Source organism: Littorina saxatilis, linkage group LG10, assembly GCF_037325665.1.
Source record: "Littorina saxatilis isolate snail1 linkage group LG10, US_GU_Lsax_2.0, whole genome shotgun sequence".
Taxonomy (NCBI): domain Eukaryota; kingdom Metazoa; phylum Mollusca; class Gastropoda; order Littorinimorpha; family Littorinidae; genus Littorina; species Littorina saxatilis.
The window spans coordinates 16,240,711-16,265,100 of NC_090254.1; the positions used below are offsets into that span (position 1 = coordinate 16,240,711).

The 24,390-nt window shown below is 44.0% G+C and overlaps 1 protein-coding gene across 7 annotated transcripts in view; it reads left to right on the forward strand.

Moving 5' to 3' along the window:
• Positions 1-17,550, forward strand: part of LOC138978279 (chromodomain-helicase-DNA-binding protein 4-like) — a 76,673-nt gene extending 59,123 nt beyond the window's left edge. For 6 of the 7 annotated variants that reach the window (XM_070350950.1, XM_070350953.1, XM_070350952.1 and 3 more), the window contains 6 exons: positions 4,901-5,417; positions 7,158-7,290; positions 7,926-8,026; positions 9,591-9,685; positions 10,559-10,777; positions 12,091-12,332. In XM_070350950.1, coding sequence (XP_070207051.1) covers positions 4,901-5,417; positions 7,158-7,290; positions 7,926-8,026; positions 9,591-9,685; positions 10,559-10,777; positions 12,091-12,317 — 1,292 coding nt within the window. In that variant the 3' untranslated portion in view covers positions 12,318-12,332. Of the gene's footprint in view, positions 1-4,900; positions 5,418-7,157; positions 7,291-7,925; positions 8,027-9,590; positions 9,686-10,558; positions 10,778-12,090; positions 12,333-15,032; positions 15,117-15,612 lie in introns of those variants that run through there. The other variant, XM_070350956.1, reaches the window with a different exon arrangement.
• Positions 17,551-24,390: the final 6,840 nt, after the last annotated feature.

Genomic DNA, 24,390 nt, shown 5'->3' on the forward strand with positions numbered 1-24,390 from the left:
TCAGTGATGTGGCAACAACCGTGTCTGATATATCCAGAGTATCAAGAAACATCTTCTTGCAAACTTTAACTATCTTTCCATGGATGTGCAGGTGGTATTCATAAGTGGAACCTCTCCTTGAAGATGACTTTGTGTGTGTACTTTTTTTCTCACGTTTCTTGACTGTTTTACACAAGTACTGCCTCTGTTGTGTGAGACAACCCAATTTCCAGAAACTGTGAAAAATTTGGATCCTTTCATCCTCTGAGACTTTTGACTTGCACTTATTTCTGCATTGGTCCCCACAACCTGATTTCAGCTCTCTTTTTCTCTTGAGTTTTCCTGCTCTTGATACATAACTTTCTCCACTGTTCCTGAGCCGTTTTCTCTTGTTCTCTTTCCAATCATCCTCATGTCGGAGTCTTTTTCTGGATTGCCTCGGCTTGTCCTGAGTGGGAACGGTAAATGGACTTGTTGCTTGGGAATGTCCTGCAGTGGGTGATCCAATTAAAGTATTGCTTGTGTCACTGTCACATGTTTGCTCACTTCTTATATGCTCTGGGTCTGTCACTTCCTCTTGGTTTTCAGAAGATGCAGGGTGTCCTGCTGTGCTACACCAAACAGCATCACCATAGTCTTCATCCCAGCTCATCTCAGATGATGAACACTCCAGAAATTTCAATTCTTCCTTTGAAGGAACATAATCATCGCCATCGCTTAGATGATCCGAAGAAGCCTCTGACTCGGCACATTCAGTTGTCAAACACTGGTTAATTGTTGGAAGTGGGACATCTCCATCCGATTCATGCTCCATTTCAATGCACGGATCAACATTCCGAAGGTGACTTAGTGGAATGTCATCCTCGTCGTCAACTTGTCTAAGGTGGCTAAGTGGAACATCATTGTCATCCTCGTCTTGTCTGCCTTTTCTTGGGTTAATCAAGGGAATGTTATCCTCATCCTCACCTTGTTCAAGGTGTCTCATTGGAACGTCATTCTCATCCTCATCTTGTCTGCCTGGTTTAAGACGGATCAGGGGAATGTCATCCTCATCTTCAAATTGTCTAAGGTGGGGTAGTGGAATGTCATCCTCGTCGTCAACTTGTCTAAGGTGGCTAAGTGGAACATCATTGTCATCCTCGTCTTGTCTGCCTTTTCTTGGGTTAATCAAGGGAATGTTATCCTCATCCTCACCTTGTTCAAGGTGTCTCATTGGAACGTCATTCTCATCCTCATCTTGTCTGCCTGGTTTAAGACGGATCAGGGGAATGTCATCCTCATCTTCAAATTGTCTAAGGTGGGGTAGTGGAACAGTGTCTTCCGTCATCTCAACAGAGGCATACACATTCACAGCTTCAAACACAGCCTCGTTGGACATCCCGAGCGACTGACACAGATCATGCATAAAGCTGATCAAACTCTCAGATCCTTCATGCTTAGTAACACAAGCACGACCTTCAGGATGACATATTCCTTTCTTATCCCTGCTGTGGGAATCAAATACGTAAAATGTTGACAGAACTTTCATGATGCCAATGGTATAAGAAGAAAAGACACCCCCAACAGTGAAGACTGCAGCATGTTCAATCTGTTCAACAGTTTGCTGTAAAGTCACTGCACCCTCATCGAGGGAAGCATCTCTGCTGCCAAGCATTCCATTGCGATTATTGTCGACATGAAGGTTTACTTTGCGTCCTTCAATCACTACAGTTTGAATAGCTTCACTGGGAAAAAGCACTGTGACGTCATGGGCTTCAGCTGCAGACAAGTACAGCCTGTCTCCGTCATGTAGTATTTCATCAAGATCCTGCGTGGTCCACAGAGACACGTCCTTGACACAGTGATGTGCCACTGCTCGCATTGCCATGGCCGTACACTGCCTTCCCCGACCCTCGAATCTGGAATCCCCTTGATGAAAGCTTCCTCGGACATGGATTCCCATGGTTGGCAAACACTGACCAAAACAGAAAGGAAAGCAACGCTTTGAAACTCAAGGACAAAAATATGGCAAGATGGGGCACGCCCATGCTAAGCATGCCTTACTAGATTTCAAATCTTAAAAATATTTATGAGACTTATGATGGTTTCACTCGATATTTCATTGCAGATACTGTTCGTGGAACAAAAGTAATATTAAAGTGTACTAATTTTTCAAAAAAACAAAATCTCAACAACAACAAAATCTGCCAGAATGTTACGTGTCAGTCAGCCTGCCTCGTGTCTCAACCTGCCCCGGTGTCCCCCACCAATACAATTATACAAAACAACGAAGTTGTGCTAAATAATGATTAATACTGGTTATTATAGTCTTAAATGCTTGGTAATATGCATTGGTTTATTTTGATATTCGTTGTAGGCTTTATTCAGAGATCTTGGATATTTTCACTTACCTATTTTCGTGGTTTGATGCTTCAGCTTTCGTGGTTTGATGTTTTGGCAATTGTGGCGCCAAACAACAGGAACAAGAAAGTAAAATAAAAATGTGAATCGCAATTTTTACGAAAAGTATTAAAATTGAAGAGAAAGCTGGAGAACAATTGTCGTATGTGAGAAACTTGAGGCATTCCTAGCAATCATTTTGTAAAAATCTGCAATGCTACAACCGTAAGTTGACATACGACAGTTGTGTATCCGGCAAAAAATGAAAAATACAAATACAGTTGAGGTAAATCAATTTACGGCAGTCTTCTTCCCACAAGATTCGAAGTGAGTTGAGATACAGTAATTGTTTTTTGATGACAGGGCGTTTATTTATAGGAGATAGTGTTTACGACTTTGCTAAGTTATGCCCCTTGATATGCTGATATGGTATGCCAAAAATGTCAAAAAAGCAAAAAATGGAGTTACGGCAGTTGTATTCCCGGACGGCGATATTACATTGACGTCACATTATGACGTACGAGGGTTAGACGTCACGCGATGGAATTACTGAAAGTCTCGGTGATTGTTATTTTGAGCGGGCCGAGACTATTTGGCAGTCGTGTCCATGTAACTGTAAGTAGGCTACATGCAGACAGACAGATCTAGATCTAGTGTCTCGCTTTCTTGCACAGTTTCACCTATGCTCTTTCTGTGTGTGTGTGTGTGTGTGTGGGTGTGTGTGTGTGTGTGTGTGTGTGTGTGTGTGTGTGTGTACTGTGTGTGTGTATGTGTGACGGAGTGATTGAGTTTGTGTTACTGTTTGTCGATTTCTTACGTGAGCCTTGAAGGCTTCGCCTCTTGTTCTTCATCGTACTGAAGCCAGGGAAATTCTTTCAACCATTTGACATTGAAATTACGACAGCGCTTCGCGCTTTTGGCTGCATCGGTCTCCTTTTTTCGTTTCTCTCCACGCTGTTCTTCATCTTCATTTCCATGTCTTTTTACACCAGGGATGTGTCACCACATTTTGCGTTTGGCATTTGAAGGCGATACTTATCTCTCACGCTAAAGAGCGCAATCTGGGAGTTATTTCCCTTGCGGCATTGTCCTTCGACGATTTCAATGTTGTTGTTTTTCTTGACTGCGGCATTGATCGTTACGCAAATTTCAGTGACGACTTTGACTGGCGATTTTTAGTGATTGGCTCTGGCATTAAAATTTTCGGTTTGTCATTGTCGGAGATTTATCCTGGGGCGGAGTGGGCCCCAAGCTTCGGCAATGTTTGGGGCGGAACACAAAACTCTGGGGCGTTCCGCCCCCCGCCCCCGCTAGTGTCGAACCCTGCTGAGCAATGTGCTTTCTCCCGGAGACCATGACTTGTTTAACTGTTCGGTTAGGGCCCTCAGCAGCTACCTGGCCCGGACCTTGCCTATTCGTTCTGAAAGTCAAAAACTACTCTTTATCTCCCTCAACACGGCTCGGGGTAAAGACATTTCACGAGTCACCTTGGCCACACTGATTCGGCAGGCCTGTCTTTGGTGGCAAGGCCAGTCAGGTGACAATCGGGCAGTCCTGCCTCTTACTGCGGCCAGAGCTCATGAGGCTCGAGCCTGGGCATCGTCACTAGCAGTTCTCCGTCCGGGCGCCTCTCAGAGGTCCTGGAGTCAGCCTACTGGCGCTCAGAGGACATTTTTATCAATTACTACCTCAGAGATGTCTCGGGAACGCGACAGGACGGCAGTTCCGTTCTACCAGCTATGGTAGTGGCAGGACAAGTTCTCCTTTCTTGATATTGTGAGTATCCCTCCTCCTACAGTAGAAATCTGCTTTATGTGAGTTGGGATAAGATATGTAATTTAATCAAAAATTTTAATAAATTTTCATTTGATTAATATACTTACCCAACTCCAACTCCCACCTCCCCGCTTTTTTGGGGTTCTATCTATCTAAAAAAGAAATGAGTTGGGCTTCGGTTAGAATGATACAAATGGCGGCGTATGCGCGCTGCACGCGCATACGGAAGGCAGCTTCGATCTCGGTCTGGCCTTGTCCCTGTTGGGGGTCATGGTCACTCTTTGTTAGAGGCGTCTTCCTTGTTACCAAGGGGACGCGTACAGCGTTACCAGCACTGAACTAGGGTTAATTGCTATATGTGAGTTGGGTAAGTATATTAATCAAATGAAAATTTATTATTAAAATTTGATTAATTTCTTAGTGTCACATCTAAAGTGACAGATTAGCCTTTTGACTTTAATTTGTGCTAAACAGCATATACAAAAATCCAGCTGCTTCAGCGTCAAAATCTGTAGTGATGCCCGAATATATTTGTGGATGAATATTTCTCAGGTTCTGATTAAGACATGCAAGTTTTTGTAAGGCCATATTAGCCCAAAAGTGAAGATGGTATCAGAGTCTCCATGGAATGATTTTTTTATGTCAAGCCAGAGCATGATATGGATAAGACAATATCCGCTAAACAGGTAAACTAAGGGTGAACAAAATGTTTCTCTTGTACTTATTTGAAAGTATTAACCATAAAGTTCTGTTCAAATATCTTCAGAAGAGGAAAAGAAAGAAGAAACCAAGCAAGCAGAAGAGAAGATGGAAACAGAGGAAAAAGCAGTGAAAGAAGGAGACAGGAAAGAGGAAGAGAAGGAAGAGAAGGAGGAAGACAAAGAGGAGAAGAAAGCAGAGGACGATGCCAGCGAGAAGAAAGAAACGGAAACGGAAGACAAGAAGCCGGAGGTCAAGGAAGAAAAATCCGACGAAAAGACAGACGAAAAGGACAAAGACAAGGTCGAAGTCAAGAAAGAAGTGGAGGAGAAAGATGGAGAGAAGAAGGAGGCAGAGAAAAAGGACGGAGAAAAGAAGGAAGGAGACACAAAGGAAGGAGAGAAGAAAGACGGAGAGAAGAAGGACGGGGAGCCCAGTAATCGTTTTATGTTCAACATTGCCGACGGTGGATTCACGGAGCTTCACACCCTGTGGGCCAATGAACAGCGAGCGCTGCAGACGGGACGCGAGCATGAAGTGTGGCATCGTCGTCATGACTACTGGCTGCTTACTGGCATCGTCACGTATCCTTTTCTGTGAAGTTGTTTTAATTTCCATTCAGTTCAGTTCAGTTCTGTTCTGTTCTGTTTCTGTTTCTACAGCAGTCCCTGCAATGTACGGCCCCCGGCGTGAGCGGACACCTGACATGTACGGACACATTTGCTCGGCACGGAGTGTTTTCCTTCTATATTTGCCCCCCCTTAAACGGACACCTGCAAAACGTGGACGCGGACACTTATTTTCGGTCCCAACAGCAGGTCATACCTCCAATGTACGGACAGACCATCGTCAAATTTTCACCACAACAAAATCGATAACAGAGCAGTCCGGCTCTTGGTACAAAGATCACAGCCGCAAAGGTGTGATGACAGTCACTGATAACTTGAGTGCACGTGTACCCATCGCGTGTCTGTGTGTAACCTCTTTCATTGACAAGATACTCTTGTTTCCCCTCAGCCTCGACCAGTGAGTCGGTTGCCTAATCTAAACCCTTCAGTTGTCTTGCTTTGTCAAAAGTTACGACACAGTCAACTGGTTTTGCTCTTAGTGAACAGTGCAGCTGGCCTCTCTGGCCACAGCCCCCAGCAGTACATGGCTGGAGGGAGTGAGAGAGAGAAAGGGGGGGGGGGGGGTGGAGGGTTAGCTGGCTAACTCTGTGGGGTGTCCGGTGTCACCGCATGTCAGCAGGAAGAGCATTGGAGAGAAATAGAGAGGTGTACTCTTCCACACAATTTCCAAGCATCAGTTGTCACGGCTTGGGGTAGGCATTAGTGAGGGAGAGTGGGAGCTGTGTTATGTACAGTGTATTTCCGACTGAAGAGTGAAAAGTCACTGCCATGCCACATGATCGGCATGCAGTCAATAAAGCCAGACAAGAAACAAATAAATTACTTGATTATGACATGCAGCTCTATCTGCTGCTATTTATTCAAACTGGTTTTCAAGCTTATTCTTGCAAAGCATCTGCACACGCTCCTCTGTGCTGTGTTTGTGTGGCTGCTTTCGTATGTCAGTGCATGGTGAGTGTGTTCACTGCCTTGAGGATTTATTTTATCTCTTCTTTTCAACACTTTTCATACAAATCCTTTTTACAGAACGTTTAAAGAAGTATTAGGAGTTTATTGTTATTGTTTAGTAGCCACAAGAAGTGATTAGCATAGACTCAATCCTGTTGTTTGTGTGTCTCTGTGTGAGTGTATGGGGGAGGGGGTGGTGTGGTCACCCCTCCCGTGACCGGACACCTGCAATGTACGGACAGTTTTGCTATGGCCCAAGGGTGTCCGTTCATGAGAGGGACTGCTGTAGTTCTGTTCTGTTCTGTTCTGTTCATTCCAGGCCAGGCCAGGCCTGTCCAGTTCAATTCAGTTCAATTCAATTCAATTTAATGCAGTTTTCCTAAATGATGTGTTGAATGGATTGGACATCCTGCCTGCAATGATTATTCCATGAAATCTTGCCGCCTTTGACTCTTTAACGCTTGTTTTTATTTATGATCTGGTGCATGGGTGCAAATGTACTAGATCATTATTTGCTTTCAAGTGAAAATAGACAGAATAGAACAGGAGGAAATAGAGTGTCATATTTAATATCTCTGAAGTAGTAACAAGGATGTATATCAACATTCTTTTCTTCCTCAGTTTATAAGTTAACATTTCGTTCTGTTGCGTAGGTACATGTACTGTAGAAAGGACTGTGAAGCTGGTCATTACCACTGTACTTTTTTTGCGTCAAAGTTATGTTCATTGACCTTGACCCTGCTGTAGTCATGGTTACGGTCGCTGGCAAGACATTCAGAATGACCCCAGGTTCCAGATCATCAACGAACCCTTCATCAGTGAACAGGGGAAAGGAAACTTCCTGGAGATCAAGAACAAATTCCTGGCTCGCAGATTTAAGGTACGTGCTGTTTATAGAACTACATGTACAGTCGAACCTGCCCTTGAGACCACCTGTCCATAAAGACCACCTGTCCATAAAGACCACCTGCCCATTAAGACCACCCCGAAGGATCCCCGACGGTCTTTACGACTATATAAATCACCTGTTTATAGTGACCACCTGTCTAGAGAGACCACTTTTGCTCAGTCCCTTGGGTGGTCTCTAGACAGGTTCGACTGTATTTTGGGTGCTTTTCTTTCTTTCTAAAGCTCATGAACATTCACCAAGCTTTCTTTGTCATGTTTTTTTTCTTCTCTACAAATATAAGCAAGTGTTTCATTTTTATTCTTCTCTCTTCACACTTTCGCCAATGGATGAAAAGCAATGTAAAGAGAAATCTCCCATGTATAGCAGCGATCAGTCAGGTGGGATGGGAGGAGGAAGAAGCAGAACCTATGCTTTTCTATGTCCGCAAAACCATTTCATTTTATCTTGTCAATGGCTACCATAGAGAGAGAGAGAGAGAGAGAGAGAGAGAGAGAGAGAGAGATTTGCATGCTAATGAAATAATGTTTCAAAAAACAAAACAAAACTGGAAAAAAAAACCTGGAAAGACCCACTAACATCATAAACATGTATTTGTTTGTTACCAGCTGTTGGAGCAGGCCCTGGTGATCGAGGAACAACTGCGACGTGCCGCCTACCTCAACCTGACCCAGGACCCTGCACACCCTGCCATGGCTCTCAACGCCAGGTTCGTACTCGCATCGCTTCTCTTTCATGTCTCCAGGTTCACTGGATTTTGTGGTTGGCAAAGATGTGCGTATTGCAAATGCGCTGCACAGTAAATGCCTGGGCTTATCAAAGAATCTCCAAAGTGGAGGCTGTGTTGGAACCAAAGCAGCTGTGTAGTTTTTTTCAAAACAGGTTTACTGAAAGGTGGATTGGTCATTTTGGAGGGAAATAAGACGAGTACTGTTTGACAGCTGTATGCAATCGTGACAGGAACTTTTCTTGAGTTTGAGGTTGGTTTTAGTGTTCGACGGTTGTATGCAATTGTGACAGAAACTTTTCTGGAGTGTGGGGTTGGTTTTAGTGTTAAATGGCTGTATGCAATTGTGACAGGAACTTTTCTTGAGTTTGGGGTTGGATTTACTGTTAGACAGCTGTATGCAATTGTGACAGGAACTTTTCTCGAGTTTATTTAGTTTGAGTGAAGGAAGGCGCTAGGGAAAAAAGTTGGTGGGAGGGATTGTCTGGATGTTGGTATTCCAGTTCAGATTTTATGCGGTATTTCCTTCATAGTTTTGTCTCAAAATTGTCTGTGTATTTCCTTTTTTCCTTTCCGTTTCTCTTATTCTCCTCCTCCTACCCCCATCTCTCTCTTCTTCAGTCAGTCTCCTTCCTTATCTTTTTTACATTTAGTCAAGTTTTGACTAAATGTTTTAACATAGAGGGGGGAATCGAGACGAGGGTCGTGGTGTATGTGTGTCTGTCTGTCTGTCTGTCTGTCTATCTGTGTGTGTGTAGAGCGATTCAGACTAAACTACTGGACCGATCTTTATAAAATTGACATGAGAGTTCCTGGGTATGATATCCTCAGACGTTTTTTTCATTTTTTTGATAAATGTCTTTGATGACGTCATATCCGGCTTTTCGTGAAAGTTGAGGCGGCACTGTCACGCTCTCATTTTTCAACCAAATTGGTTGAAATTTTGGTCAAGTAATCTCCGACGAAGCCCGGACTTCGGTATTGCATTTCAGCTTGGTGGCTTAAAAATTAATTCATGACTTTGGTCATTAAAAATCTGAAAATTGTAAAAAAATTATTTATTTTATAAAACGATCCAAATTTACGTTCATCTTATTCTCCATCATTTTCTCATTCCAAAAACATATAAATATGTTATATTTGGATTAAAAACAAGCTCTGAAAATTAAAAATATAAAAATTATGATCAAAATTAAATTTTCGAAATCAATTTAAAAACACTTTCATCTTATTCCTTGTCGGTTCCTGATTCCAAAAACATATAGATATGATATGTTTGGATTGAAAACACGCTCAGAAAGTTAAAACGAAGAGAGGTACAGAAAATCGTGCTATCCTTCTCAGCGCAACTACTACCCCGCTCTTCTTGTCAATTTCACTGCCTTTGCCATGAGCGGTAGACTGACGATGCTACGAGTATACGGTCTTGCTGCGTTGCATTGCGTTCAGTTTCATTCTGTGAGTTCGACAGCTACTTGACTAAATGTTGTATTTTCGCCTTACGCGACTTGTTTTTAATGCTGTTTCTTTGCTGTGTTGTGTGCAGGTTTGCTGAGCTGGAGTGTCTGGCTGAGAGTCACCAGCACCTGTCCAAGGAATCTCTGGGTGGCAACAAGCCTGCCAATGCTGTGCTGCACAAAGGTCAGCATTTCTTGTGTACAGTAGTGCTACAGGTTAAGCCTGTCCTTAACACTTTCTACTCCACCTATGTTGACTAAGTTTATTTTAGCCGAGACTATCTGTGCTGCAGCAGGTCACTCAGAATTGTAGAAACTGTGTATCAACACGCTGGAATGCAGGCGATAGATCGACGTTAGAGTGGGTACAGATATATCCGTACCTGGGTTAAAAGGGATGGAACAAGAAATGACGAAGGCGAGTCGTGTAAGCAGGGTTCGTACAGGTCATGGAAAACCTGGAAAGTCATGGAATTTGATTTTTAATTTTCCATGGAATTTCAATTCAAGTCATGGAATTTCAATTCAAGTCATGGAATTTAACAAAAATAAGAAAGAAAAAAAATTAACCTTTAGCACGCCAGCTTTCTTTCGAGTTGTTTCTTGACAACAAAAAGTATGCGGAATTGGAAGATCTTCGCAATGAACTGTGTATCGCGGTGAAAAAAATGACAGTTCGTCAAGTCACAGTGTTAGTGACGGTTATGAAACGGAATTTACGAAAGTGCAGATGAATACAAACAGTGGCTGGTCCAGTTTTGTGAAATGACAGGACCAGCAAACATTACCGATAATCTGACTGCGTAGCAAATGCTTGACTTGCTTGTCAAAGAGACACTGCGTAGAAACTGACTCAAATTCAGTGCAAAGCAAGCCAGTGTCAAAACTGGCAGTGACAAGACGTAAAAAGTTTGCGTGTTCGGAAATGGCGACCTGTGGATCTAGTCATGGAAAATGTTATTGAGGCTCATGGAAAGTCATGGAAAAGTCATGGAATTTTGTTTCTAAAAACCAGTGGGGACCCTGTGTAAGCATTTGCTTTTCCTTGTTCTTTCAGTGCTGAACCAGCTGGAGGAACTGCTGAGCGACATGAAGCAGGACGTGGCCCGTCTGCCCGCCACCCTCGCCCGCGTCCCCCCCGTCACCCAACGTCTGCAGATGTCGGAGCGAAACATCCTCAACCGTCTCGTCAACCCCAGCCAGTTGCCGGGTGTCATCACTTCTGGAGCTACCAGCAACACCATGCCTGGAGCATCTGCTGTACCCGCTTCATCAGGTGCGTTGAAATAATAATAATAATAAGAATAAGGGTGTTTATATGGCGCAAATCCTCCTATAGTTCTAAGCGCCTTGCACAAAATCAATGAAAAAAATCTTACCAAAAAACAGAGAACGCCAGAGAAAGAAAGAACGCGCGAGAAACAATATGACATCATTAATCATCATAAAAATTCATTACACTGTGTGTCACGTGCCGTCATTCCATTCTTTCCATAAGCTTACCATCCCGAAGAAGGCAGTAACGTGCTGAAATATTGATTATAGATATAAACGTACCTAACCTGGTTACTGGTGTGTTTTCTTTTTCTTTTTAACAAAATCAATGAATCAGTAAACAAATACGTGATGAACATTTGAAACTTCATTACAACAACAGAAAAGAAACACAGGCATAATATCAGAATAAGAAAAGAAAAGAGGATTGTCTTTGGAGAAAAATATCTGTTTGGGTCTGGTTTTTGGTGGTTTGTGCTGGTGTGTGTCTTTGTGCTTGTTTTAATCTTGGTGGTACCTGTTCTGTTTTGTTCCTTCACAAGACGATTCACACTTTATGTGTGACGATTTCACACTTTATGTCATTCCTTTGTTAGCTACCCTTTGGAAACTTTTAGTGCTTTGAAAGATGTTGATGTGACAGTTCAGTCTGAAATTTCAGCTGTATGTGATGTTTTGAAAAGTGGATAGTTTGGCTGAGGAAAACAAATGTGTGCAACAGTTCTTCTTCTTCTTCTGCGTTCGATGTTGTGTGCAACAGTAAAAGTTGACTGAGGAATAAAGCAAAAGATGGATATTTCTGTGATAATTTACATGTGGAGGAATCTATCTTTATCTGTGTGGATTTTCTATCTGTTTTCCTGTAGTGTTTGGTTAAAGCTTTGGCTGTTCAGCCTTTCTGTTCTGTATATTCCCACTTCTTTTATGTAGACATTTTCAAACTGGCTATGGTTATGGTATATTGTACCACACGAGGAAGGGTGTCTCTATGAAAGTATTTGTGTCGCATGACAGCGAGTAGGGGCCTTTTCTTTAATTGTTCTTATTTGTTTATGTTTTAGTTCATTTATAAGATTTCTTTGTATATTTTTGGTTACATTGGGTTTCTCTCTATCATTATCACAGGCTTCATGATTCAGCGCACAATTTTGTCTTTTTTTGGGTCAGGTTTGAATTTGCACATTATTAATTTTTGTCTGAGCTGACCATCATTTTTGTCCTCATTTATATTTGAGGTGTGAACAAGCCAGAAGCTAAGACGCACTTTCTGCTTCATGCATTTAGTTTTGCTACTTGTTTTTGTCATCACCACAGGCATTGTGATTCAGCGCTCAATTCCTGTGTTTTTTTTGCCAGGTTTGAATTTGGGTTGGTCAAACCTCCGTTCTTCTGTTCAGTTTTGTTTGTTTGTGAAGAACTCACAAGCCAAAACCTGTAATGCTTACTTCTGCTTTCCTCCCTGTTTTTTTTTTGTTTGTTTTGGTTTTACATTTTTGAGAGACGATCTGTTTGGTTTGTGTGGCTTTTATTTGTTTTCCTGATCTGCAAGTGCAGTTCACTTCCTGTTATTTGCTTTGTTTATCTTTTTTGGTTGTTTCAAATTTGGAAGCAAATTGAATTCTCTCATTACTGTTGTTTGCGTTTTTTACTAACACCAGGGCTCCCCACGGACACCTGTCCTAGACGGACCCGGGACACCCGCTTTTAATGGTTAGAGGGTCCATAGGTTTAATGCGTCCTGGTACCCCCTTCATGAATTTCTAGTACGTGATTTCGGCTTCCAGTGCGTATAGGACGCAGGGATGTTGACTTTAGGGAGCCCTGAACACATTGGCACTTAAAAGCAAAGGGACGACTGAATGATTAGGCCTGAAAAAAAAATGTGTGGTTACGGTAACCCGACCTACCCTATTTTTAGGGGCCGACCCTATAACTTTTTATTACATTTGTCCCATAAAAAAAACATAAAAAAAACGAGTGCAGAAAACGCAATGAAAGCGAAAGCGCTTGAGTCGCACGCTTATTTCCCTGTCAAGTAGGTTTAATTTGTACACATTAGAAAAAAAAAGTTAAAAAAAAAAAGTGATTGCCTACCTTCCTTCCCTTTTTTTTTTTAACCACACCTTTTTTTACTCACATGCGAAGCAAAAGTGAGTCTATGTACTCCAGACCTGTTTACCAGTACGATTTGGGCGTATTTTGTACGCCAAATTATTATCGGTACGCAAATACGCGACACACGCACAAAATACGCATAAGAAAAAGTCTAGAATACGTTTTCCGGTGTTGGTGTGCTGATTACGGGATGGTACAACTGATACCGGTTTCGGTCGAAGGGAGATAACCATGACAGCGAGTCTTCAGCTGTGGAAACCTTGTTCAGTTGTTGGCACGTGCGATCGTCTGGACAATTGTAGCAAAATGAAGCGGTAAAATGTGCCAGTTTCGGATGACTGTACCAAGTCTAAACAGCAGAAGCAGCAGATTTTCTTGGAGAAATATAAGAAAGAGCCAGGAATTGTGGAGTCTACTGTGGGGAAAAGTCATGCACACTGCAAGTATTGTAAATCAGATTTCTCCGTTGCCCATGCTGGGAAATATGACATCGAACGACACTGCAGTTCCAAAACTCACCTGGACAAGGTTGCTGCAAAGAAATCCGCTGAAAGCTGCCAAGGAATTATGAAGTTCATTCCCGCAAAGCAAATCCTGCCAGAAGAAAAGGCTGTAGTCCGTGCTGAAGCAATGTTTTCTGAGATGATTGTAAATCTGAACTTGCCACTGTCAACCGCAGATGTTATTTCACGAACTTCATCTTTTCATTATCTATCTGTTTGGAAGACAATGGTTATAATGCTATAAACTGACAGGTAAATAAAATTGTTTTATCCTTGTTGTATTGGAAGGCGTTAAATTCTGAAGGTGTTCACAAGACATGCTATTCTTACACAAACACGTTTGCACCCGACGCGTACATTTTTCCTAGCCCATATGGCTTTGCTTGCAAAGTACACCAACTTTTTGAAAAATACACTCAACTTTTTGGGAAAGTACTCTTGCCTCGGGTTTAGGGTAAACAGGTCTGGTACTCACCCGAGTCGTCCGTCCGTCCGTCCCCCCCGTCCGTCCGTCCCCCCCGTCCGTCCGTCCGTCCGGAAAACTTTAACGTTGGATATTTCTTGGACACTATTCAGTCTATCAGTACCAAATTTGGCAAGATGGTGTATGATGACAAGGCCCCAAAAAACATACATAGCATCTTGACCTTGCTTTAAGGTCAAGGTCGCAGGGGCCATAAATGTTGTCTAAAAACCAGCTATTTTTCACATTTTTCCCATTTTCTCTGAAGTTTTTGAGATTGAATACCTCACCTATATATGATATATAGGGCAAAGTAAGCCCCATCTTTTGATACCAGTTTGGGTTACCTTGCTTCAAGGTCAAGGTCACAGGAGCTCTTCAAAGTTGGATTGTATACATATTTTGAAGTGACCTTGACCCTGAACTATGGAAGATAACTGTTTCAAACTTAAACATTATGTGGGGCACATGTTATGCTTTCATCATGAGACACATTTGGTCACATATGATCAAGGTCAAGGTCACTTTGACCCTTATGAAATGTGACCAAAATAAGGTAGTGAACCACTAAAAGTGACCATATCTCATGGTAGAAAGAGCCAATAAGCACCATTGTACTTCCTATGTCTTGAATTAACAGCTTTGTGTTGCATGACCTTGGATGACCTTGACCTTGGGTCAAGGTCACATGTATTTTGGTAGGAAAAATGTGTAAAGCAGTTCTTCGTGTATGATGTCATTGCTAGGTTTAGCTGAAGGTAAAGGTCAAGGTCAAGCATGTGAGTCGTATGGGCTTTGCCCTTCTTGGGTTTTTTTGGCCTTATAGCATTGAAAAGAAAAGACTTTGTTATTGATGTGCACCCTTATAAGAAATGTATACTCCTTTGCAAAGGCTTTTTGGCATCGGGGTAGAGATTTGTACTGATTTTTTGTTTGACAGATTTAAAGCTAAGATCACTTTTGTAAGAATCACACACACATGCACACATGCATGCACGCACGCTGGCATGCACGCACACACAATCACACACAGTCACACAAATGCACACACATTCACACTATCATACACACACACACACTCACACCAGACTCACACACATATACTAATACACATACATGGGAAAAAAGTGTTTTAAGTCCCAATGTGAAAGTAATGTGTGTAGTTGTGCGTGCAGGTCAGCAGCTGCCCCTGAAGACAGGACTGCCCGCACAAGCTAGTCCCTCTTCCTCCCACCGCAACTCACCTGTACCCACACCAGGTAAGTTACCAGTTGATAGGATCAGTGATTAACAAGGCAAGGCAAAGAATTTATTCAAGAAAGCCCATGGGGGTACAAGAAAAACAAAACCAAATGCAAACTGTTTCAACATATACATGAGCTCATTCCGATGGAAAAAAGAAGAACAAAATAAGGATTTCATAACTCAAAAATGATGTCAGTTAATCAGACTATGGCTTTAAAATTAGCAGGGCACACACTTTGAGGTAAGTACCCGTGCATGTATGTGTGTTTGTGTGCAGGCCCTCTGTCTGTCTGCCTGTCTCCCTCTTTCTGTCTCTCTGTCTCTCTCTCAATCTCTCTCTCTTTTCTCTCTTTATGGGGGGTGAGGGGGGTACAGAATATCTATCTCTTTTCTCTCTGTATGGGGGGTGTACAGAATTTAAGAAGAGCTGTTAGAAAAAGAGGGGAACCAAGCTCAGTGATTTGTGTGCATGCAACAAATATACATTATTTGTCTATTTTATTGTTGCAGGAACAAGCGCACAGAGCGACAAAAAGGAAACCATTGTTCTAGATTAGAGGCCTTCATTATTCAGCCATTGTTTGTACATAAGTTCATAACTCTCATTAAATGGCTTGTTTCTTGTGAGATCAGAAATCTCTTTTAACCCGAGTTGTTTGTAAATAAGTGTCTTTTCCCCTTGATTGGATCAAGGCATTTTCTCAGTTGAGGCTTAATATTATCTTTTAAATTTTTTTGTTCAGGATTATTTGCAAACATTTTTAACTGATTTATCAAACTTCATCATTGATTTTCATCATTATATTTTGTCAAAGTTGTAAGGGAAAAACAAGTAACATTTTTTGGATACAGTCACAGTGAACTGGAGATTATCTTGTGATCAGTTTGTTTTGTGCAGAATATTTTTGTGTGTGTTAAGTATGTGTGATCAGAGGAATAATTTAGTTTGAACACCCTTTCCATTTACTTTTTTCAGCGCTTTCTGTCAGATATGTATGTACAGTACATGAGCTTGAATGGCTTTAGTAGTATGCAGGACAGTTAAATTCTATGACCTGTGTTTGATCTATTTTATTATATTCTGTGCGTGGAGAAATTCATTTACATTTGTATGAAAAAGATAGTTGTTACATTTTTGACAGACCTTGTTTCACTTGTCCCTAGTCAGAAAAGAAAATATAATTTTCATGGCAGAACATCATGCATTCTCATTCCCAAGTGTGGTTTTGTATGTGACTGGTTTTAACAGCAAATTTTGAAAACAACAGCTGCACCACCAGTTGTTGAGTAACTCTGTAGAGAACACAACAAAGTTAAAAATTCCAAAATAACTTCATTCTCATTTATCAATGTTTTTATAATTTGTGATTGTCAATTTAGTTATTGTGATTTATATTACCATCATTCTTGTAAAAATAAATATTGTTTATTGTATTGCATGTCCCAGCTGTGTTTGAAACAAGGATCTCTATGTGATGTACATGTATTTGAATGTGTTTCTGCCATCTGGTTGTGCCTCAAACTGAAAATGCAGTCATGATTTAAACGTTTGGAATACACAATATTTTAATTGACATCTTCTTGATCAGTGCATACAAGTTCCAGAATATTATTAACATCAACAAAAAAAAACCCATTTAATAACCAATTCATGAATGACAGAATATTCATTGGCTCCTTCAGGTGCTTCGAGGCACTGAAAATCATTAATTCATGGGTGTGTGTGGGTTTTTTTTTTTTTTGGGGGGGGGGGGGATGAGAAAGGGGATGGGTGGGATAAGAACTAATAAACATAGGGAAACACACAGTGTTATTTTCTTCTAGTTCTACACACAGTGAAAATACACATTAAAAACAGTTTAGGCCAAAAAAAAAAATAGGTCTGTTTACGGTAACCCGACCGACCCTATTTTTTTCGCGCGACCCTAGACTTTTTTTTGGCATTTAGGGGGGGAAGAAAAATATTGGGTTTTTTTGCAAAATAACGTAAAAATATGGTTTTTGGGGGGAGGGGAAAAAAAAGAAAAAAAAATCCCGACCTACCGACCCTATTTTTTTGGCCTATGTTACCGTAAACAGACCTTTTTTTTTTTTTGGCCTTACAGACCTGGAAGACAAGAAGAAAACCATGTCCTTGGTTCTCCGTTTATATGACATGTTCTTATATGTATGTATAATTTGTACTGCAGCAACTTTGTCAAACTGTGTTTTTTTTGGTCCATGTTCAGTATTTCTCTTGATTCATCTGTAGATAGACCCATTGATTCATGCATCATATAAATTCATCAATGTCATCCATACGTTGTTGATAACTGTGAAATACAGGTTTGATTAATGTATGTATGTTGGTTTATTTCACATTTATAAGATATTGTAGACATCTGTCATTGGAAGTCTTTGTTTTTGTAAAATGTCAGCTGAAATAAATGATGGATGTAAAGAACTCAATCCTTTATGTGTACATGTCTGTTTGCGTGTGCTTGTCTTTCTGTCTGTCTGTGTGTGTGTGTGAGATTCCACTTTTTTTAATCAAGTTAAGTAGCAATGACAATGTGTACACCCAGGCACACACACACACACACACACACTATCACTTCCAGAATAAAATAAAATATTGGAAGCAAAGATAATATTTCCCATGTGTTTAACTACAAACTTTCGAGATCTTTCACCTTACAAGCTATCCCACTGCACCACCAATTATCCACAGCCATAAATTCTTATTATTTGCAGCAGAGATATTAAAGTGTGTCTAAACCCTGCAAGTACAGGTTTGAGTGTGTGTAGAGGGGTTCCAGTTACGACATTTTTCTGCACTTTAACCGCTCTGCGCTCAGCCGTTCACCAACTGGCATGCGTACTAAATTTGCTCATCCGGACTTTGCCGAGAAAACCCGAGAACTCCCGACGCGCCAGCCAAGTGCCTGTGACGTAGACATGGGAAGAGAGCACAATGGACGACAGTCAGTCGTGGCGCACAAAACGTGGTGAACCACAATCGTGTTGTACCATATAATTATGTTTGAACCTCGGGCACGAGAAAATGAAAGGAACGTGGAGGAAAATCATCTTTCTGACAACAGCAGCATGATTAATCGCCTTGGGAACACAGACTGGTGAGTAACGAAGTCACGTTTTATTTTGGGTACAAGCAACCGAGAAAAGGACATTCTGACAGGATGTGTCAAGCTTGGAGTCTAGATCTAGATCTGAACTGTGACATGAGTACCGTTTGTGTGGGTGTTTGTGCACTAGGCTATGCTAACTTGGTTTTTCAGTCTGTCTCCAGAGCTAGTGTCTATTTTGGACATGACCTGGTTATATGCAAGAAATTCACTAGGCCTCCAGAATGAACATTTTATAGAAGCAAACTCACGAAGATCGACACGCACGAGCTTTTGACGAAGGCGAATCTGGCAGTCCCTAGTGTTTACATTTTGAGTTGGCAAGTTACATTTTTAGAACTAATGTTATTATTTCTTTCTGATGAAATCTAAGAATACTTCCAACATGTGTGCATTCGCAACACTCGGCGGAAGGATAGAAACGAGTGAAAATTGTTTGTGATACTTTCAGGTCTGAATGTGCCAACTGTGTGGAGATGGAGAAAGTGGAGGAATGCAACTGCTGCACAGAGTCTACTAAAATTATGAAGAAGCTGAACTGTCCCAGGCAGGTATGTATTAATTTTTACTTGGCATTAGTTAAATTACTTTTTTTTTTCAATGAAAAGAGCAAAAGAAAAGTGTGACTATTTTGCAACATAGATGCAGAGGTTATTCATTACTATAAATAGTCTGTAAAGCCTTAACTTCATAATGTCTGTTAGAAGTTTAGTTCTTACACTGCTCCCATGGGGTCGCCTTCACGCGGCGGGAGTGTTTCCACTAAGCTTCCCCACCCCTTTACTTCTCTTCTTTTGTCTTATTTCTGCCTTACCAGTCCTTTCACCTATATTTCCTTCCAAGAAAACTCTCCCTACTATTCCTTGCAGTTTTCCGATTCCTTTCTTGTTGTCTTATTTCTACCTGACTGGATCCATCACCTTTATTTCACTTACCAAAAGTCTTCTTTTCCACATCCTTATTTCTCTGCCCCCCGCATGTCGTAAGAGGCGACTAGCGGATTCTGTTTCTCCTTTTACCCTTGTTAAGTGTTTCTTGTATAGAATATAGTCAATGTTTGTAAAGATTTTAGTCAAGCAGTACGTAAGAAATGTTAAGTCCTTTGTACTGGAAACTTGCATTCTCCCAGTAAGGTCATATATTGTACTACGTTGCAAGCCCCTGGAACAATTTTTTGATTCGTGCTTTTGTGAACAAGAAACAATTAACAAGTGGCTCTATCCCATCTCCCCCCTTTCCCCTATCCCATCTCCCCCCTTTCCCCGTCGCGATATAACCTTGAACGGTTGAAAACGACGTTAAACACCAATTTAATATCATATTCTTACTCCGAATCACATTAGCATTGAGTCACCTGAGATGCTTATCACTGAAAAACGCTTACCCGGCTAAAGAATTTAAAGGGAAGCAACCCCATCACCAAAACGAAAGTGAAAGTAGCTTTGGTAATGGGCCAGTACACCGGGAGTTACCTCCCATACGGGTGTATGCCACGTCACTTCCTCTAGGAACACGTGCCTATTATCATACGTCTTTTTCACCTCGGAGAGGACGGTTCACTTTTTGACGCTCTGTGGCTGACCTTGTGTGTTTGAGTGACACCCGCCGGCCACGTTACCCAGCTTGTCTGCTCGCCTTGCCTACAGTTTGGTGAGCTCGTTCCCGTTTGTTGTTGGTTGTTTGCGCTGTTTCGTTACTGTACGTTGTCCGTTTTTTACGGACTTGTGTGTCAGTGACTTGCGTGTTTCGCCATTTTGTTGTGTGAGTTAGTTAGCTAACTCGTGTGACTTTGCTAGTAGCTCTGCGTGCCCTCTTTCTGTTTGGGCAAGTGTAGCTTTAGTATTTTGTTGACGCGTAAGCGTGTGTGTTTACTGTGTTTTCAGTCGTTTTGACTTACGTTTCAGTAAATCTTTTTACTTTGCCACGTGTTGTTGACGTTTGTGTCAGTGTCTTGCGTGTCGCCATTTTGTTGTGTGAGTTAGTTTTCTAGCTCGTGTGACTTTGTTTGTAGCTCTCCGTGCCTCTGCTTGTGGGGCAAGTTTAGCTATAGTATTTTGTTAACGCATTAGTGCGTGTGTTTACTGAATTTTCCAGTCGTTTAGACTTATGTTTCAGTAAATTTTTTCGCGTTGCCACGTGTTGTTGTCAACATGTCTGATTCAGACAAGCGCCGTGGCAAGTCGGACCCCAAGGGGAAAATTAAGGCTAAGTCTTCCTCTTCCAAAGCAACGTTACTTGTTACAGACCAAGAGCGTAACACTTTGTTGGCTGTACCAATTTCGGCGCCTAGCGCTGTTACTACTTCTGCTTCTTTTGCGGCGCCTAGCGCTACTGTTACTTCTGCACCTGTCTCTACATCGGAGACTTCGTCTTCTTTGTTAGCACCTGGACAAGGTGCGTTGGTTTCCTCTCTGTTAAAGTCACTGGTTCCAGAAATCCGCAGCTTGGTGCAGGCAGAATTTCAGCGTTCCGTCGCCAGCAGTTCGGCGTTTCCGGCATCTGGCAGTGACGTCCGGGCATTGGCTTCCGTGTCTTTGTCCTCCACTTCCGGCTTGGAGCAGCGTCCTCCCTCTTCAGCGTCGGTTGGTAAGCAGAGCTGGTCCGATAGCCCTCGTGAGGCGCCTGGACGTTCTCCTTCGGGGGACAGCTCTTTCGCATCGGGTCACGACCGATACCTTGCTGATCTTTCATTTCCGGCGATAACCTACGAGGCCCCGGACTTGTTCGAACAGCGGCGGCAGTCGGTTTCGACTGCCGCATTTCCGGCACTTGCCGGAAGTGATGATCCGTCCGCTCCGGCACGCTACGGCGGTCGCGGCAGGATGGAGTATTCACTGACTTCCGGTCCTTCCGGATCGCGAAGTCAACCAGTGCAGTCTTCACTTCCGCATTTTGCGGTTCCGTTGACTACACTTCCGGTTTCGGCCGGAAACGCTTCTTCCTCTTCTGGTGGTTCCTTCCGGATACCAGATAGTGGATTACAGCGTGCGCCTTCCGGCTTTCAAGCGCCTAGGCTTGAGCAGGCATCACTCCACTCAGTCGGGGGAGTGACGTCAGCTCATCCAGCTCCGGTTTTTGCGGATGGTCGTCCTGCTTACCCTTTACCTTCACAGGGTTTTGGGCGGCAGGATGACGTTAGTGCTCAGGCTTTTCCGGTTTCCGGTTTGCCAGGGCATGCTTCTGCTTCCGGAACTGGTGACTTCGGTCATGGTTCCACGTGTGACTATTCTGATGCTCCATCAGTGGTCAGCGAGGAGTCGCGGGGCGTGTTTCCGTCGAAGCTCAAGTCTGTTCTTGACGTCGCGGCGGAAGTAACGTCTCGTTATTTTCCTGAAGGGGTGGTGGCTGCGGACTCTTCCGCATCATTCGTTCCTTCTGCCATGGCGGACTTCCGGCCGGCACAGGAGGATGTTTCTTCCTTCCGGTTCGCCGAGTCTCCGTCAGTGGCTTACCAACTTTCGCATTCACTGGTTCGTCCAGCACATGCGGGGAGTGGTATTCGGCCAGTGCCTGTTCCGTTACTGCTTTCTTTTGGTCCAGTTCCGGAATCAGCTCAGCAGTGGGTGGCTTCAGCTGCCCAAGCCTCTTCCTTCGTGCCTACGGCCAATAGGAAGCTTGGCATGCCCAATCAGAGCCAGAATTGGCTGGCGTCTTTTGCACTCCCTAGGGCTACCCTTCCGGTTTCCCGGGAATTGCTGCCTCTTCTGACTAAACCGATCAAGCGTGATTCGGTTTTGCCGGTTTCCGAGGCTTCCCTCCTCTCTGCTGAGGAGGTTGGACGTCGGCAGATCGAACTGTCCTCCATTGCGGAGACTCTCGTTCGGGCTCTGTCTCGGGCATTGACCGATTCGCTAGTTCCTTTCACTCTCAGTGAAGAACAGAATGCGGACGATGTCTCTGCGCTTTTGACCGCATTGGCCAAGGTCAATGAGGAACAATTGCGTCTTTCCTCCCTGCAGTACACCCAAGCGGTACTCTGCAGGAGGGATCTCTTCCTCTCGCAGTCCCAATTCACGGAGCTGGCTACTAGGGAGACCTTGAGAGTCTCCCCGGTCTCAGAGGAGTCTCTCTTCTGTCCGCTGGCACTGGATGCCAGACAGAAGGAGATTCAGTCAAACAAGGACAGTCAGTTCCTTGACTACACTCTGAAGGGGGTGAAACAGTCTCAGCCTTCTAAACAGAAGCAGGCTCAGACATCGTCTAACCCCAAGCCAGCTCAGAAGCGGCAGGCTTCGCCGGCCGCTCGTGGTGGGAAGAAGAGGACGGCATCGGGGAGGGGGCGTGGCGGCTCTGGAAGTAAGCCACACCCCCAATGAAGCGCTCCCGATCTCACCTCCCTCCCGCCCTCCACCTTGGTGATGGCGGGAGGCCCCTCCCGGGCACTTTCTCGTTGGATGTCGGTAGTAGACAGCCAATGGATTGTGGGAGTGGTGAGTTCGGGCTTCCGTCTACTCTGGCGGGAGGAAAAGGCGCCTCTTACCCGAGTGCCTCCGCGGTTCAAGCCCCCCTTCTCGCAGGAAGCACGTTCCGTCTTGCAGTCGGAAATTGCCTCCCTGGAGCAGAAGGGCGCGGTGGAGAGAGTTCGGGTCCACAGCTCCCTGGGATTTTACGGGCGTCTGGTCGCTGTTCCCAAAGCATCAGGAGGATGGCGTCCCGTGTTGGATTTATCTCTCCTCAATACTTTCTTGAGGGAGATAAAATTCAAGATGGAGACGCCAGCCTCTGTCCGAGACTCTCTCCGCCCAGGAGACTGGGTGACCTCGATCGATCTCACGGACGCATACTTTCACATTCTTATGCATCCGACCGACCGGAAATGGCTTCGTTTCCGGTGGGGAGATCAGATCTACCAGTTTCGCGCACTCCCTTTCGGGCTGTCTCTCGCACCGTGGATTTTCACCATGGTGGTGAGACAGGTCTGTGCACTGGTGAGGTCCCAGGGTATCCGTCTGCGGGCTTATCTGGACGACTGGCTCATCATGAACCAGTCCCAGAGCGGCTGTTCGCAGGATACCCTGACGGTTCTTCGAGAATCCAACTGGTTGGGGTTCTCGATCAACCGGGTAAAGTCGGAGCTGACCCCGTCACAGACATTCACTTATCTGGGGATGTCTTTCGACATGGTCGCTTGGACTGTCCAGCCTTCTCAGAGAAGGGTGGACAAGCTCCAAGCTCAGATTCGCTCCACTTTACCTCTCCTGATGGCTTCCATCCGCTCGCTCGCCTCCATCTTGGGGCAGATGGAGTCTATGGCTCTTCTGGTTTCACTGGGCCGGGTCCACAAATGTCCGCTTCAGTTCGCGCTGAAGCCGTTTGTGGACTCTCCTCTGGTGGACTGGGACGCCCTCATCCCTTTGCAGGGATGGTTCCAGTCTGCGACCCTTCCGTGGTTGCACACGGAGTGGGTCTGCAGAGGTGTTCCGATCGTCGTGCCCCTCCCCGACCTGGACCTCTTTACAGATGCGTCCAGGGAGGGTTGGGGGGCACATACAGATCTTCAGACTCCTCCCTTTCCGTTACTCAGCCGAGTAATCCGGAAAGCGGAGATGGAGGAGCCGGCCCTTCTTCTTCTGGTCGCTCCTCTGTGGCCGTCGCAGGTCTGGTTTCCAGATCTTCTTCGGCTTGCCCAAGGGCCCCCCATTCCTCTCGCACTCGTGCGAGGGGAACTAGTGCAGCCCCGAACAGGCATTCCACACGAGGAGCCCAGTCTTCTGAAGCTTCACGTGTGGAAGTTGTTCGGGACTCGCTGAAGCGCTCTGGGGCGTCGTCTTTGACTCTGGACTTGGTGGCTCGCTCGCATAGAGCGTCCACCTCTTCAGTTTATGCTTCCCACTGGAAGGCATGGACTGCCTGGTGTTCAGCTAGAGGGGTGAGTTCGGTGGCTCCGCGCTCTATTCAGGTCGCTAACCACCTCTCTTTCATGTCTTCACAGGGCGCCTCAGTCTCCTCGTTGAGGGTCCGGCGCTCCGCTATCTCGGCGACTCTTCAGCAGATTGGTCGTTCTGTTCGAGTCGGGGGCGTTATAGCTGCAGTCATTAAAGGGGCTGCTCTTAAGGAAGCTAAAGCTCGTTTGCCCGCTCCCAAGTGGGACTTGTTTTTAATCCTGGAATTCCTTCGTTCTGCGGATTTTGAGCCTTTTAGCGAGGCCAGTCTGTTCAATGTC